This window comes from Cotesia glomerata, linkage group LG6 (genome assembly GCF_020080835.1).
Source record: "Cotesia glomerata isolate CgM1 linkage group LG6, MPM_Cglom_v2.3, whole genome shotgun sequence".
NCBI lineage: Eukaryota > Metazoa > Arthropoda > Insecta > Hymenoptera > Braconidae > Cotesia > Cotesia glomerata.
Window position 1 is genome coordinate 20423091 of NC_058163.1, and position 15395 is coordinate 20438485.

Genomic DNA, 15395 nt, shown 5'->3' on the forward strand with positions numbered 1-15395 from the left:
CAAGTTCATCGAAAACCCAGAAAGAATCTTCGCCATTAAAAAGCAAGAGTCTTCAAGTAGTAAAAGGGCGTAATGCTAAAAAAAATATACAAAAAAATAAATATGAAACGCTAGAAGAAGGTCCGTTAAATTACAGAGAATTTTTGGAATCATTGGAATCACTTTTTGATGTTAAAAAGCCATTGAAGTCGCTGGAAAGTTTATATAAGACTTATTTGGGTGCAGAAGATTCATCTTCAGATACTACTATTAGCGAATGCAGTTCTGAGTATTTTAATCAAAATTTCTTCCCACATTTTAGGCCCATAAAAGATCAACTTAACATACAGGTAATTTAAAAAAAATGTATTAATAGTATTTTGCATTTCATTAGTTTGTTTAAAATGGGTTAAAAATGTTTAGAACTTTCAAGTGACGACACAGTACGATTTTAATCAGTTCGATGATTCTTCTTTGAATTCTGTTGAAGAAAATAATTTAGTAATGGCAGAAGAAATTAATAGACAAACAGAAACAACTTTCAATATAGAGGATGAAACTCTACCGGCTTTATCTTCAGAAATTATGAGTGAACATTTAAATACGACAGAAGATCTGCAACAAGATAGTGAAATCTTGGATGATCAATTTGATGCGTCGGAAAAACTACAAAGTACTAAAATATTAGATGATGAATTTGATACAACAAAAGAAATTCAAGATGAAGGCAAAGTAAATCAGAGTAAAGAAGGACTCAGTGTTAAAGAACAAAGTATTAAAGATGGAAAATCTAAAGACGCTTTGCAGTCTGGGATAACATCATTTTCTTCTTTTGAACCAAGTCGAACAGTATCCAATTATACTAAAAAAGGAAGTTCAAAATCTGTTGTAGAAGATACCAAAACTCCAAAAGAAGAAATAAATAACAAAGATGGAAATATTAAACATGAAAATTCTAAAATCAGTTCATGCTCTGCGATAACTTCATTTTCTTCTTTTCAAATGAGCGAAAGAGGATCTAATGATACAAGTACAAGTAGTTTTAAATTTGTTCATCATGTTAATCCGTCGAAAGAAGATATAAAACCTCTTGTAGGCGTGAGGTACGCTGAAGGCGAAGGTCAGTAGAAAAAAAAAGATTCATGTAATTTCATGAAAAATTGTAATATTCTTTATAAATTATTATATTTGTAGATAACTCAATGGGAATGATGGACAGTAAAATGATCAAAGAAATAGGTGAAGCGTATGAGCAATTAGCATCTTTGCAAGCGGAAATTGATCAGCTTCGAAAAGAACTCGAACAATTACAATGTGTTGGTTATTAAATTAATTTATTTAATTAAAGAATTAATCTTATGGCTAAGTAATTCGTTTCAATGCAGAAAGAAGATTTGACAGATAAAGAGAAGTATATTTTAGAGAAAAAAAGTCGGGATGTTATAAAAAAAACGGCAGAACTTGATGCTTTGACTAAAAAGATTCAAAAAGTTCTGGAAGTCACAGATCCTGCGTCTATTGATGGTTACGTTCAGGCCCTGGGACTAATTTCTCAATCTGAAGATATCAAGGTTTTTATATCGGTGAAATAAGTTGTATGGGTATTAATATTATTTTATTTTTGGTAGGAGGATGAAAAAGTTAAAGTTCAATTTCGGAAAAACTGGGAAGCTACTTCTCAAGATGAATGTTTCGAGTTACCTCAGCAAGAATATCCTGAAGACAAGTAAATACAATCTTACATTCATTATTATTCAGTAATACAGTCGATTATTTTTTATAGATTGCCGAGGATAATCGTTTGTGGCAACACTGAAGAAAGAATCCCCAGAATTATTGTAGCTGACAGTAAAAAAAAATTCAACAATACCAATATAGAATATTTGGAAAAAATAGCGGTAAAATTTTCAGATGCTCTCAATGTCCAAGAAAAACTTGCTCGTGAAAATGCTCAACTGGAAGGTGGCAAGTAAGTTAATTATAAATTATAAAAAAAATTGAAAACAAACAGTTGACAGTTGATGGTCATACTTTAGATAAATTTCAAGTGTCAATGTGTTCAGTTTTTATTTAAATATTTGTTTATTTATTTTCTAAATTTATTGTCTAAAATTTGATTTAAAAATTTTCTTAGATTTAAATTAGAGCAGGCCTTGATAGAAAGGGACGACGTCGTTGAAGATCTTCAGCGAACAGTATGTAACCTTCAAGCGGAAATGCGTATGGTTATGAAAAAAAATACGGAATTGAGTTATCAAGTTGCGACGTTAAATGAACAAGTTGTAAACTACAGTTGTCCTGGGTCGTTTCAAAACTCTCCACGGTCAGCTAATTATCAGACTAGTCCGCGTTACAACAATTCTAATTACTGTCCAAGCAATACAGAACGTAAGTATTCAATTGAATTAATTAGATAAAAAGTTGAATCACTTGATGGATTATTTATCAGGTTCACGATTGGGTGGCGGTGGATCCGGACATGATATTTGCAGTCAACTTGGATGCTGTCGGCCAGGAATGTCTCCAGTTTCAATGACTGAACTCAGATTTAAACGTGGTGATTGTCCTGCGGAATTAGGAAACAAGTTGTTTGATTGCGAAACTAATACACAGCAACTGGTCTTGCATTTATTTTCTAGCAATAAAAAAAAATAATTTTTCTTCATGATATTGAAATTAGCAGACGCTTGATAATTTATATATACATTTTTTTTAAGGAGGATAGCCATAGTGAGGATCGAAAAAATAGGTGATTTTCGGGAATTTTTTGGCTGGGGTAATAAAGGAATTTGGGGATCGGGTTTTTTTGTTTTATAAATTATACATTGAAGATCATTCTCCTAAATTTTGATTAAAAAATATCATTTTGTTACAAAGTTATAAGCATTTCTGTGGAGCACCAAAAAAATTTCCTCCACTACGGTGGGATCTCTAACTCAAAAACGGATTATCTAAAACAAAAAAACCAAACTGCGTTGTAATCTACATGCATGTGATTATCGTTCCATGTAGGGGATTTTGAAAATTTGGATTTTAAAAAAAAATAGCGATAATGTCTGAAATTTTTGCTGAAATTTCAAAATTTTAAAATTTAGCTAAACAAAACTCCTGTTAAAAAATTCTATGAAAATCAAATAAATCCCTTACGCTCAAAATATCTCAGGAAATGCCCAAACACAACTCCTGTTAAAAGGGGAACTCAAAATTCCAATTTTAAGAGGTCCATCACTGAAGTTGAATTTTGGCACACCCTAAGCGACTTATTAAAAATTTTTTCGTTTTTTTTTCTCATTTTTTTGGATTCAAACAGCTTTAAAAATCAAAAATTTCAAAATCCCCTACGTGCAACCATAGCTACTGATTAGACAAATACGAAAGAAAAAGGTGCAAATCGGTTCATATTTATACAAATTACAGATCTCACCAGTTCAAAAAAAGTAGTTTCGAGAAAAACGCGTTTTCGTCAGAGCGCCGCGCGTGCAATGGTCATTTGACACGCTGTCACAAAAATGACTATAACTCGAAAAATATTTGGAATTTTCATATAAAACTTTAGATACATATTTTTGAATGTATAAACTTTGATTTAATAAAAAAAAAAAATTTTTTTTTTTGAAATTTCACAGTGGCTATCCCCCTTAAATAAACTAGGTATAAAAAATTATTTTTAGAAAGTCGTATTTATAATTTTTTAGAGTTTCTAAAAATATAATTTTTTTAATAAATTTTTCTTGCTATAATTTATTTGTTAAAAAAATTCTAAAAATGATCAAATGTTTCTCTATTTCAGTATCATTAAAAAAAAAAAAAAAAGAAAACATGTTGATTAAATTATTAAAATTGTTTCAGGAAGAACAATTAGGCAGTATAGAGCAAAATGTTCAAACAATAAAAAAAGAATTAGCAACTGTGACACGTGAAAAAATTCAATTAGAACAGCAAAGAAAATTATTAAGGTGTACAGCACCTTGTGCGCCTTGTCCTTGTCCTAACCAAGGTGATGTTCGTGGTTCACCATCAGATCGTGGAGTTCTGAAACCTTTACCTGAAGAAATTCCGTTTCCTAAAATGGTTTGTTAATTAAATTAATTTTTAGTTTGATTAATTATTTTATTAAATTTTTATTTATTGCTTCAGGCGACTGGTATTCCTTCCTGTACTGGAGTATGTACGCACGCTCCAATGGGCGGTAGTAATTGTCCGTTGCAGCAATTGCGAGATCTACGAGAGCAGTATGCAAGACTAAAAGAAGACTACAACAATAAATTACGTGAAGTTTCTTATTTGAGAACTGATGCCGAAAAAATGAAGCAGGAGACACGTGATGCCAAAGATGAGAAGGAAAAGGCTGAGAATCAACTGATAGATTTGCAAGAGCGATTAAAGTGTTTTGAATCGGATAGAAATAGATATGTTGGTAGCAAAGAACAGATGGTGGAACAGGAACAGACGGTGATTGTTGCTCGGCAGCGATACAGGGAAGCGCAAGAAGAACTCGAAGAATTGAGATCTATGATTCAGGATCAAGCCAATCAGTTAGAGGATTATCGAAATAAGTATTTACAGGCTCAGGAACAAGTTGAAGATCAGAGAAGGCAGTTAGAGCTGATGGAAATGGACAATGCTCGGATGAATGAAAATGTTACACTTGAATTAGGAAGAGTTAAGGTATTTTAATCATTTTTTTTTTAGTATGATTGGAAGCAATTGAGGTTGATATTAATTTTTTTTTTGACAAATAGAATCAATTTCAAGAAAAATTGGCTGAATTGGCTCCACTTCCTGACATTCTTAAACAAACGCAATTGAAACTTCAAGAATGTCAACAAATGCGTTTATTAGCGGAGAGAAATTGTGAAGAGTTATCGCGTGAATTAATGCATTGTAAAGATAAAATTGGAGCTATCACCAGCCAGTCAGAGATGCTAAGAAGTGAAAATGTTCTTCTTAAGGTATTCTAAGTATTTAAATTTATTAGTATTTAAATAAAAGGCCATTCGGCATCCGCCAAGATGGAAGGTAGGTTTTAATGGTTAGTAGCATAAAATTAAAAATTTGCTATTTTCTATCAAGTTGTAGTATTTATCACCAATTTGATGTATATACATTAGAAATTAACTTAATTAAATTGATATCAACAAAATTAATATGACCAAGTATTCGTGTTCTTATTTAATTTCCCTTTGATATTTTTACTCAAAGTATGATACTTATTATTAATAAAAAACGAAAAAAAATTTACTGTGCTGACTTGAATTAAAAAATTATAATTTGAAGTCAGTATTGATATTAGCAGTGTCAGTCCGTTGACGAAAAATATGATAATAAAAATACGTAAACATTAGGAGCTTTATGTATTTTTCAGAGCCTGATGAAGACTCAATAAAGAGTCGAAACGTCACAATAATAACAATAACATGACTGTTTAATTTGTCATTTATTATTTCCAACTACCTGCGATTTTTTTTATATTATTTTATGTTTTTGGATGCGATAAAAAATGGAAACTAGCAGCTTTCTTTACCCATTTTCAAATATTTACATAAAAAAATCTTTTCATATTTAGTTATTTTTATTTTAAATATGAATTAACTTATAAAGTAAAATAAAAGAAAAAAATGTGCATATTTAAGTGGCAAAATTTGTAAATTATTTATGAGATTCCATGGATCATCGCCAGTAATATACAATTGATTAATTTTTTTTCTACCTAGTTGATTGCAAGTGGTGATTTGAACGTACGCATAAGACTTGCATTGTTTACAACCTGCAGTTAATTTTAACATTAAATCTTAAATAATAATAATAATAATAATAATAATAATAATAATAATAATAATAATAATAATAATAATAATAATAACAATAATATACTATTTGTTCGCTCTTGGTATACATAAACCATAAACTTAGGTCAATAATCGTTCATACATATTGTGTAGTGTTATAAGAGAAAACTCTACCGATTAATATATTTACGTCATAATCTCAATACCACTGGCATATGTCACCATTAATGAAAAATTATTAAAGTCAGAAAATGAAGAGTTGATAATAAATAATTCTTCAACAAAAGCTTTTACTTTTTTTATTCATCACGGAAAAAAGTAAACTGTAATAAATAACAGTCTATTTATAATAAGTAATGATCAACTGCTAAAAATTACCATTTCAAACAGTAAAATCGTGATTTTACTATTCACTGTATAATATTTACCATTTAAACGTTACAGTATACTCTTTACATGGAAGAAAATACTATTTCAAACAGTAATATTCGCTACGTAAATGTCTAAAATGTTAAAGTATAATAATTAAGAATTCAGACTTTGATATTTATCATTTCGTACTTAAAAAATGATCTTATGATATGTAAAAAGTATAAATTAAAGTTAGTAAATTTCTAATACAAGCAATGTCAATATTTACAAAGTAAAATGGTAAATTTTAAACGCATCGCTAAAAATCAAACTGTAATTATTGACTTCCCTTGCAACCTTCAACTCATTCTGGAAACACTCTGAATTCAGAGTCAGAGTAGAAACAGACTGAATTCAGAGTATTTTCAGAGTGGTTATGTAACCTTTTTTTAGAGTAAAATCAGAGTGGTTTCAGACTTGATTCAGAGTAGATCAGAGTGAATTCAGAATGAATCCAGAGTGAATTCAGAATGAATCCAGAGTGAATTTAGAATGAAACTATTAAATAATCAGAATAAGCACGAAAATTCTTTAGAGTGAATCAAAAGTATCCTCAAAATAGAACTAGAGTTTTTTCGAAGTGAACCCACAATACTTTTGATTGAGTCTTACACAGATTCATAACATATCTTTAGAGTGTAATTTGTGTGGATGTAAACCAAGTCCTCGGTGAATACGTAATTTTTCTGAAATAGAAATTTAGGTAATATGATAGTATTTTCTGTATAAAAATTTAGTATCACAATGTTTGTTCGCGATGAACTACTTAACTACAAAATCGATAGATAGATATTATCTCAATTTTTAGATTATTTGTATCTTTTTGTTTTAAATTATTTGTTCGTTATAGGTTAACGAGTAATAATTATCTATAAGTTCTATAATTTTCTAACAGATAGAACACAGTTTTTCGATATCCTGGTTAGACGAGGTTTCTACAGATAAAGCTAAATCAAAACTCCAATCGTTTTATTTATACTCCTAATTATGTATTAAAAACATACATGCATACATACATATTTACAAATGATGTTATCAAATCTATGAATCAATCAGTAATTATAAAAAAAAAAAAAAATTGTATCTAATCCCGAAGAGCAAATGAAAATCTCCATCAATATGTTGGAATGACTGGTTTTGAAAAATGTCATACTAAGGGGTTTTTTTTTTCTAATAATTTCGAGATTTTTCAATCAGTCGATTTTGTACTGCCAACAATACTTTTCGATCTTTAAGATAATGTTTAAAATTACCCAAAAAAATGCAATTTAGAAAGTGAAAAATTGGAACCACAAATTTGTAAAACCGCATTTATACCGAGACATAATATTTCAAGAGCTCAAATTAAGTAGGGAATTGCAGGACCCTCCGTTGTATGAGATGGTTATCTCATTGAAAAAGTGAATACTTTTTATTTTTTAAATAAATATACGAAATTTTACCGTTAATTTTCCAAAGAACCATAAATTCTACTTCGAATTTATGACAAGAGTAGAGAAAATATTTTTTCTTTTCATACAATCGTTAAAATAGAGCAAAAATAATATTTAAGCGTTCACTAGTCTCATTTTAGAATAAGCCGAAATTTCGTCTAGATTCACTGTAACAATATTTTGGATTCACGCTGGTGTAACTCCGAAAAAACTATGCATCTATCCATAAAATATCATAAATTTATTCTGAATCGATTTATAATTTACTCTGACTTCACTCTGAAAACAATTCGGAGTAACCTGCCTAAATTTTATGGTTTCACTAAAAAAACTATGAAAATACTATGAATTCGTTCTGATTTAACTTCAAAAATATTCTGAAAAAAGGAAACAATTTAACTCTGAAATTACTCAAGAATCATCGAGGTTACAGAATAATTTCTAAATAATTCCAGAGTGTTTTCAGAATGATTGTAAAACCGCAAGGGTTGCTTGGACTGGTAAAATGTATATTTTAAAAGTATAATTTTTACGGTTTCAAATGTTAAATTCTCCCAGAGTGAGACCCCCTTCTCTTTCATCTGAGTTCCCCTTCTCCTCATAATATGGACTATATATTGAAATGGCAATTTTTACTGTTTGAAACTGTAATTTTTTAAGATGAAAGAGTCGTTATTTACTATAGTGACAGCTACTCATCACTTATTTTGGATATTAAATTATAAATTGTGGCTTTTATACTTTCTACATTAAGTTCTGTAATATTTATATTTTGCCATCCCGATGTCCGCTTTACTGTTTGAAACTATAAAAATTAACCAGAATACGAGTGAATATTACAGTTTATTTTTCTCCGTGTAAGTACAATGCTTGTCGGATTTAACTTAGAGATTAATTTAAACTATTGTTATATTTTTTATATTTATTTCAATAGAGAGTTGACGATTACTTTGTTTGATTATTATTAGGAAAAATTAAATCAAATTTGTGCAAACCAACTAAAATTTACTTTACGGGGTGGATTTTTAATTTGTTATCCAGCTTTCAATAATTTTGAATACTTGTGCCTTTTTTTTACCCGCATATTTTTACTATAAACATGAAAAACTTAATTGTATAACTTAAATACCTGTTTATCCACCTCAAATTAAATTAAGAAAAAAACATTAATATTTTACAAGATAAATTGAAGAAAAAAAAATTAGAAAAACGGTTGACCCTGAAGGCCATCCCTGCAACTTCCCGCTAATTCCATACCTAGGTGCTTAAAATTGCATTTATGACGTTTTCGAGCTCTTCGAGCTCAAAAATACAATTTATGTGTTATTTTGAGCTCTCCGAGCTCAAAGAAAAAGCTTTGCTATGCTTTTGAGCTCTTCGAGCTCAAAAGTCTTATCGAAATTCGATGAAACACGATTTTTTTAATTTTCAAACTGCTGTAACTTTTTAATAAATCAACCGATTTTCACGCGGTAGGCGGCGATCGATGTGGTTTTTTGAGCTCTATAAATGATTTTGAACAAAAAAATTGATCTGATGAAAAATTTCGGAGTTATTACAAAAAAACACTTTTTTCGATTTTTTTCGACAACGATATCTCACGAACGCATCAACCGATTCTGACGCTCTATGTGGCGATTGATGCGGGTGTTCAAGGTTAAGAGCTGATTAGTTTTTGAAGTTGATCGGTTCAGCCAATTCGGAGATATTTAAAAAAAAATAAAAAAAAAACAATTTTTTTTGTCACTTTTTTTGCAATTTCTCGAAATCTACTGGTCCGAATCGGTCATACATACATACATACATACATACAGACGTACGGACATTATCGTGAAAATAGTCAGGAAAGCTTCCTAGGACCTCGAAACGTCGAGATCCGATGAAAACTCGATTTTCGAAAAACGGGGTAAAACCAATAACTTCCCGATTTCTGAAAATTTTCAATTTTCTTAGCGGGAAGTTAAAAATTAGGAAAACGGTTGACCCTGAAGGCTATCCCTGCAACTTCCCGCCAATTCTATATCTAAACGCTCGAAATTGCACTTATGACGTTTTTGAGCTCTTCGAGCTCATAAATACAATATGTGTGTTATTTTGAGCTCTTCGAGCTCAAAAGTCTGATAGAAGGATGATAAAACACTATTTTTTGAATTTTCAAATCGCAATAACTTTTGAATGAATGAATCGATTTTCACGCGGTTGATGGTATTCGACGCAGTTTTTTAAGCTTCATAAAAAATCTTTAATTTTGAATTGATAGAACAAGAAATTTCGGAGTAATTCCGAAAAAACACTTTTTTCGGTTTTCTTTCGTCAACGATAACTCACGAACGAATCAACCGATTTTGACCGGTCTGGCGGCGATCGACGTTTTTAATGTTAAGATCTGATTAGTTTTTGGAATCGATCGGTCAAGCCGTTTAAAAGTTATTCCAAAAACACCACATTTGAAAAAAAAAATTTTGGAGTTTTTTTGAGATTTCTTAAAATCTACCGGTCCGAATCGGTCCAAAGTATATTCAAAATCTAAGTTCGGCCAAGCCCTTTCGAATGGCACCAACCGCGATTAAATCGGTCAAGCCGTTAAAAAGTTATGAGAGGTTTACATACACACACACACACACACACACACAGACACCGTCGCGGGAAGTCAGGGAAACTTTCTAGGACCTCGAAACGTCGAGATTCGATGAAAACTCGATTTTCGAAAAATGGGGTGAAAACAATAACTTCCCGATTTTTGAAAATCTTCGATTTTCTTAGCGGGAAGTTAAATATCTTATAACTTTAAAAGATGAAAAATTATATAACTGTGCATTTTATTTGTTCATTTTTGAAAAAATGATTTGCTGATAATAAACGAACATTTTAGTAGCAATAATTAGATTTTTTTATTAATTTATTTATTTAAAATTAAATTATTAGATAGCCATTATTCAGTGAAATAATAATAAATAGTGAGACATTTTTGATTACAGAAAATTTTTATTTCAAGAAAATAAAACTCAAATATTTACATTGATACAGCAAGATCTGACTTTCATTATTTTACATTAATGATGACATATGCCAGTGGTATTGAGATTATGACGTAAATATATTAATCGGTAGTATATATCATGCGTTAAAAAAATAAGAAATTATATCATGCGTTATGCCTGACTTTAAAATTACGTTCAAAAAATAAAAAAAAAAACTTATTGTAATTAATTTATTATTTAATATTTCCATGTCGTGCATTTAATTATTTAATGGTCAAAATTAGAATACTATGCATCTGCTTAACTTTACCTTATTTAGAGTTGCAAAAAACAAAAAAAAATCTTTTTTTTAAATCAAAAATTCATATTTCAGAAAAAAAAAACAAAAAATACAGTTCTAAAAATTTTAGGATCTTGTAACATCAATACAAGATATTGTACAAAAAAATTGAGCCAAAATTTTAATGTTAATCGTCATTTTTGACGATTTCCAAAAATTAAAAATTGAGAATTTTTCAAAATATATTCCCAAATATTTTTTTTAATAGCCCCAAGTGTCTCCTTTCAAACAAACAAAAGGCCATTCCTGTATGTATAATAACGTTCGAGATATTACAAAATCAAAATTGAAAAACTGGAAAAATCGCGAATTTTTGAATTTGCATATCTTTTAAAATAAATTTTTTTATTTTTTTTCCTTTGGCAGAACTTCGTTTTATGATAAAAGAAATATTCTGATCAAAATTTATCCAAATCGAAAGGGGTCGATTCCAACCATTGGTCGATTTGACATAGAATGACCCGTAATATTATGTTAAAAAACAAAAAAATTATCATTCAGTTATATAAATATCCATAATAAATAATTATCTTAAATTAAAACATAAAATAAATAAATATTAGTGTAAAGATGTTAAAAATATTAGATTTAATAATAATTTATTATTTATATTATGGAAAATGTAAATTTACTATTTAATCGATTAACCATTTAACTGGTTAATCAGTTAACCGTTTAACTAGTTGATCGGTTTAACCGGTTAATTTGGATTAACCAGCTGGCCGATGAACTAATTAACCTGGTTAAACTTTCTGGCCGGTGTAGTCGGCCAAATTGTACAGCACTAGTAGATTTCATATAATTCATGATTTTAATAACAATATTATAAATAATTAGAACTGACTTGGATGAGATTCAGCTTCTTACATTTTTGTTGTAATTATTAAAACGTACAGTAGCGCTCAAAAGTATTTTGACAACATTATGCGTTAGTTTTTTTCAACAATATCAAAATACTTTGGAGCCACCATTTTCCTAATATTTTAAAAATTAAACTTTCTTTTGTTACGAACTAGGATCCCTTTGACACTATTTTGTAGATTATTCAAAAGCTGTTAAAAAAATAAATAAATGATTATTGTGTTTCATATTTATTTTTAATTAAACCATTAAAAATATTTGTCAAAATACTTTTGAGCGCTACTGTAAATTTATTATAAGTGAAATTAAAGAAAAGTTTATAAGCTTTAGGATAGGATGCAGAAAAACGATCTATCATTTCTTAATTAAAAGTTATTCCCTAGTAAAGTCACCAAACATGTGATTTTTTACATTTTCGAAAATTTCAAATGGCTGCCATTTCTAAACTATTTGTAACGAAATTCTACGTGAATTTTGACACAAGGGCAAATACAATAGATAGATTTTATGAAATCTATCTAAAAACTTTATTAATTAAAAAAAAAAAATTTTTTTTAGGGATCAGATCAACAAGAAGATTTGGAAAATAGAAACCGCGAATTGAAGAATGAAAATGAACGATTAAAGAATGCTTGTGCGAGATCCGAAGAACGCGAGAATGAGTACAAGCAGAGAATTGAAGAAAAATTACACGAAATTGCTCAACTGTCATCGATGTTGGAGCAAGTTAGAGAAGATTCGGCCAGGCAAGTGGCAAGAACGAAGGAGAGATGTGAAACTATACGTCGATCTATGCAAGCACAGATAGGTGATTTGGAAAAACAACTGGCGCAATGCAGGGCAACGACCAAAGCTGCTCAAAGAGACAAAGATGAGGTTTGATGAATAGTAAAGATTGAATTGAAAAAATTTTGTTTGATTAAAATAATTAAATTCGTTTACAGATACGACAAAAGATGCAGGGTCAAATAAATCATTTGAGTGAAGCTTTCGAACAAGCACAATGCCGAATTCGAACTCTTCAAGGTCAAGTCAGTTATTTGAACACTTCTTACAGCAATGTTTTCAATGTTGGAGCTCGTGTTGATACTCCTGGTCCTTCAATACCAATTGAGAATAGTCCAAATCTCTATGATACTTGCAATTGTAATTATTGATATATAAAAATAAAATGAATTATATTAGGGTGGTCCAAAAAAAAATATTTCTTACTTATCATCTTATAAGTTTTAGTTAACTATAAAAATATCCTCCCAAAAGGGCAGCTCAATATGTTAATTCTACGAGACGCTATGTTAGTGTTGTAATGGTAAAAATAAGAATTATTGAGATTATTATTATTGAATTTTTATTTTTTTTAATGACTCAAAAGTACATAATGTCAGTTCAATAAAAGTCATTTTACTTTGTAAATATTGACATTGCTTGTATTAGAAATTTACTAACTTTAATTTATACTTTTTACATATCATAAGATCATTTTTTAAGTACGAAATGATAAATATCAAAGTCTGAATTCTTAATTATTATACTTTAACATTTTAGACATTTACATAGCAAATATTACTGTTTGAAATAGTATTTTCTTCCAGGTAAATATTATACAGTGAATAGTAAAATCACGATTTTACTGTTTGAAATGGTAATTTTTAGCAGTTGATCATTACTTATTATAAATTGACTGTTATTTATAACAGTTTACTTTTTTCCGTGTGAATTTAACAGACATCTTTTAGATTGTTATAACAATTTAATTGTAAAGAAAAAAATTTAACGAAAAAATTTCATGTGTAGAAATTTTCAAAAATTATAAATGTAATTTTTTTTAAATATTCCTTTTATAATAATTGATTTGTTATAAAAATTCGAATAATTTGTCAGATGTCTGCTAATTTCAGTATCATCAAACTTTTACAAAAAAGTAATAATTATCAATAAAAAATTTAGTTCCCAAACCAATAAATAATAAAAAAATATATAGAAAATTTGAAAAGTTATTTTTAAGAGAATCATTCAATCAATATCTATGTCTCCTTCTTTTAACTGGCTTGTCTTCGCGGCGTCTTGATTCCCGGTTTACTGGAAAAGAATATTGGAAAGACTTTTTACGTTCTGTTTGTCATGCTCGTCTTGCAGCAGGATTTTAAAATGCTCTTTTTTTCAATCGATCATTTCAATCATTATGGATTAATTATTATGGCTACTGATGCTGAATTACACTTATACCATAAGTTAATACACTGTAAAAAATCCGGAGTGAATCGGGAGTGAATTTCACTCCCATTTCACTCCCATTTCACTCCCATCACTCGGAGTTCCGGAGTGAAGTAATTAATCACTCCGCGTAGGGAGTAAATCCGGAGTTTTTATTTGCGGAGTGATTTCAGAGTGACTTTGGAGTAATTTCGAATTTCACTCCGAAAAACATCCGCGTTCGGAGTTTTTAAAATAAATAACATAAGGATGAATTTTCGTTCTACAAAAAAAATCTCAAAATTAATCTTTATATATATATTACTTCTGTGTGTGTGTTTGTCACTGAACTCCTCCTAAACGGCTGGACCAATTTTAATGAAATTTTTTGTGTGTCTTCCGGTGGATTCCAGAATGGTTTAGATTCACAATTCAGTCCACGAGAAAATATTTATTTAATAGATTTTTTATTTATAAATTGTTGTTGACCTTGACTACCCACATGCACTTTTCATATATTTTATAAATATCATATATATGATATATGAAAAAATTCATGTGGGTACTCAAATGAAAACTCTCGATGAGTATAAAATCATAATGGACTTATATTTATGAAAATGTTAATAACGAATGATAATGTATTTTGTTAACTAATGATGTTTTTAACGATATAAGCTCATTCCGATGTTACACTCATTAAGAGCTTTCATTTGAGTACCCAAATGCATTTTTGATATATTTTTCATATATACATATATATAATATATATAAATATATAAAATATATGAAAAATTGATGTGGGTACTCAAATGAAAGGTCTTGATGAGTGTAACATCGGAATGAGCTTATATCTTTAAAAATATCATTAGTTGACAAGATACAATGTCATTTCTTAATTATTGAAGTTTTGAAAGATATAAGCTCATTCCGATGTTACACTCATCGAGTTCTTTCATTTGAGTACCCACATAACATTTTTTATATATTTTATATATATGGTATTTGTGAAATATATAAATATATAAAATATATCAAAAATGCATGTGGGTACTCAAATGAAAGCTCTTGACGGGTATAAAATCAGAATGGGCTTATATTTACGAAAATGTTAATTATTGAAGAATGCCCATTGCATATTGTTAACTAATGATGTTTTTAACTATACAAGCTCATTCCTAAAATTTCTAAATTTAAGACGTGTGTACATGACAACGTCTGTCGGGTCCGCTATTATATATATATACATATTTTTTTTTGACAATTTTTAATTATAATTAATTTATAAAAAAAAAATAAATAAAAACATTATAATAATAATTAAAATGAAATATTATTAAAAATAATAAATTAAATTTTTAATAATTAAATATAAAAAGGGTTTATAAAAATATTTTCTTTGCAAAAA

General features: G+C 29.0%; 1 protein-coding gene across 1 annotated transcript; it reads left to right on the plus strand.

The window, feature by feature from the left end:
* The first annotated feature begins 1150 nt into the window (after window positions 1-1150).
* On the plus strand, window positions 1151-12975 carry LOC123267170 (interaptin). Its single transcript, XM_044731709.1, has 11 exons — window positions 1151-1295; window positions 1365-1550; window positions 1608-1705; window positions 1763-1948; window positions 2114-2367; window positions 2429-2598; window positions 3829-4050; window positions 4111-4647; window positions 4722-4931; window positions 12353-12670; window positions 12739-12975. Exons 1-11 carry the CDS (start codon window positions 1182-1184, stop codon window positions 12949-12951), a joined length of 2508 nt encoding a protein of 835 aa, XP_044587644.1. The 5' UTR covers window positions 1151-1181; the 3' UTR covers window positions 12952-12975.
* Window positions 12976-15395: the final 2420 nt, after the last annotated feature.